Here is a 2,500-nt window from a genome sequence, read left to right on the forward strand (position 1 = left end):
TAAAACTTTCTCGTAAGTCCAACTTCAGCTCTGTTGCTAGGTGACAGCATTAAGGGCAGGATGAGCTGGTGACCTGTTTACACCGGACCGTCTCATGTCCAGCGGTCATCATGCGTCCTCTAAAGGATGCAGCCCCTGAAACACAGCTCGTGATTCCTAACTTTTCATCTCCCTCCCGCTGAGACGTGTATTTCTACACTATTCCTTTGAAGATGAATATTAATGAACAGATCAAAGGACTGGACAGTGAATGGGCTCCAAACTGTCTCTCCGATAAATGTCTGTTAAATCGTAACCATTTAGGCAGAAATAAAAGAAATCTGAGTAGTGGTCTGTTGCCTGTTACTTCCTCAATCAGCCGCGGCTACTCGGCGTCATGCAGGTCGATCCCGAGGCCGTGGCCGCCTTCGAGCGGGTCTTTGCGAGCCGCCATACTGTGCTCCCATTTTCTGACAGGCTTTCTTTTCAGGCAAACCTGGGGGCAATTTGAATGTGGCACAGTGTGAGAGAAGCTTCCTGTGCCAACGGCCCCGAGTCGGCTTCAAAATCAGCCAACCAGGAGAAGGCAAACAGCCAGAGAGAGAGAGAGGGGAGAAGGAGTCGCTCCCCATCTGCCTCCGTCGTCCCTGACATACTCGTAAAGAGCAGGGAAGACTAAGAGAGGGTGGGTGTGGGGAGTTGACTCCTGCAACACTGTACTTATGATAATGTCAATAATTAAAGACTGTCAGAGCAGTGAGGATGAAAAGGATCAAGGACAAAGACAGACGGAGGGAACGCAGGTGTTTTTTAAACTCCGCTCACTATGAGTTCGGCTCAGAGACGAGACGCAGGGACCAGGGAGATGTGATGTTTACGGGGGCGGGGCATGGCGTGATATGTTCATTAGCCTGCGCCCAGGGGACATCAGAGCTCAGCTGAGTGAGCAGGGCGATGCAGCGCTTAGCTTTGTGCACCACAGCCTGGGGAGACCGAAAGGGACGGGACACATGCAGCTCATGCACTGGAGAGAAAGAGGCCACGTGCCGCCGCTGCCTCAGGAACCTGCAGCGTTCAGCCCCGGCTCTTTGTGTGTCTCCTCAGAACTGGGTGATGGCAAACAGAGCGCGTCCTACATAAGTCAACGTCCCACCTCCGAACACCACACCGCCCCGAGTCATTGGACTTACAGCTCCTCTCCTCGGTGGCCTTGGCCGGGATCTCCTCCACGCAGTCGGCTGGAAACCAGCCCACCTGGCCACGGGCGCTGCCCTCCCAGAATCCCCCCTCTCCGATGCTCAGAACTGGAGGAGAGAGAAGTGAAAGAAGAACAGAGCATCATTCAGACACTTCATCTGAAGGCCACATCTGAATAGTGATGAGCTCAACGTTCAGGTGAAGGTATGAAGTCTCATGGTGTGTGAAACACGACGAGCTGTGAACAGCAGGAGGTCTCCGCTGCTCTGGAATCCAGCTGAGGCGGTTTCTCTCAACTGGACATTTGATTTAATTCATGTGTTTGTTAATGAGCAGCTGGTTGTTTTCTATTTACACTGAAACCACATAAAAAAGGAAATGTCAGAATAATGAAACCTGACAAACAGCAGCAGCTGATTTTATGCCTGAGATGAAATAATTAAAGGATGTTGTGCAGAACAGTCACGGTTGGTTTTCACTCTGTTCCCTTGGATGAAGTTCTATTCTGTATCATCGGGTTCCAGCTCCTCACTCGTCACTGAGAGAACGATTCAAACCCGACGCTCATCAAACTGAAATATTCTAAACGCCTTTAGGAAACATTTTGTATCCTTAAAAACTTGAGATTCAAAATAAAGTTCTGTGGGTTCGAGCACAGTTTGGCTGATGAGTCGATTTAATATTATATCGATGTTAATGTTGTGATGTCATTTTTCTCAGAGCACGAGTCGACAGGTAGTGACGTGTGATTAAAGTTTATTAAACCAAACTGTGAGTTGGATGAAGTCATCACATCCCAACTGGTTCTCAGCAGGTATTTTAGTTCAAAGCTGCAGATCTGCAGTGAATCTGTTGCATGAGCGGAATCTGTGTCCTTTTCATCAGATGTGGTAATTTCCTCTTTGATTTTCAGTTGTCTCCTTTTCAGACGCAATTATGAGACGAATCAGATCCTTTCATTTACTTGTTGATTTAGCTTTTTCATCCTGTGACAGAGGACATCACATGTGTCCTCTCTGGTGTCCAGAGGCCAATCTAACAGTACATTTACTGAAGTGGTGGAATAAAATGTATTAATTAGTTTAATCACTTATTTCACAGCTTTAGATACTAGTTACTCATTTTAACTTTAATTTTTATTTTGACTTTAAATTATTCAATCAACCTTCAAAATAAAATATGATTTCACTGAGGAGTTGATTTTAGGAAACTTTATTTTTACTTAACTTAAAACATCATGTTAATTTTACTGAGTAACAGCGCCCCCTGCAGTCACACGTGGTGATTCATTCTGTGGTTTTCATGTAGAGAAAACACAAAGTGT

At 46.3% G+C, this 2,500-nt stretch overlaps 1 protein-coding gene across 1 annotated transcript in view; it reads right to left on the reverse strand.

The window, feature by feature from the left end:
- The window catches only part of LOC118108008 (SH3 and multiple ankyrin repeat domains protein 2), a 96,069-nt gene that overhangs the window by 45,265 nt on the left and 48,304 nt on the right, over positions 1–2,500 (reverse strand). The window contains 1 exon segment of the mRNA XM_047340084.1: positions 1,170–1,283. Coding sequence (XP_047196040.1) covers positions 1,170–1,283 — 114 coding nt within the window.

This window comes from Hippoglossus stenolepis, chromosome 1, assembly GCF_022539355.2.
Source record: "Hippoglossus stenolepis isolate QCI-W04-F060 chromosome 1, HSTE1.2, whole genome shotgun sequence".
Lineage (NCBI taxonomy): Eukaryota > Metazoa > Chordata > Actinopteri > Pleuronectiformes > Pleuronectidae > Hippoglossus > Hippoglossus stenolepis.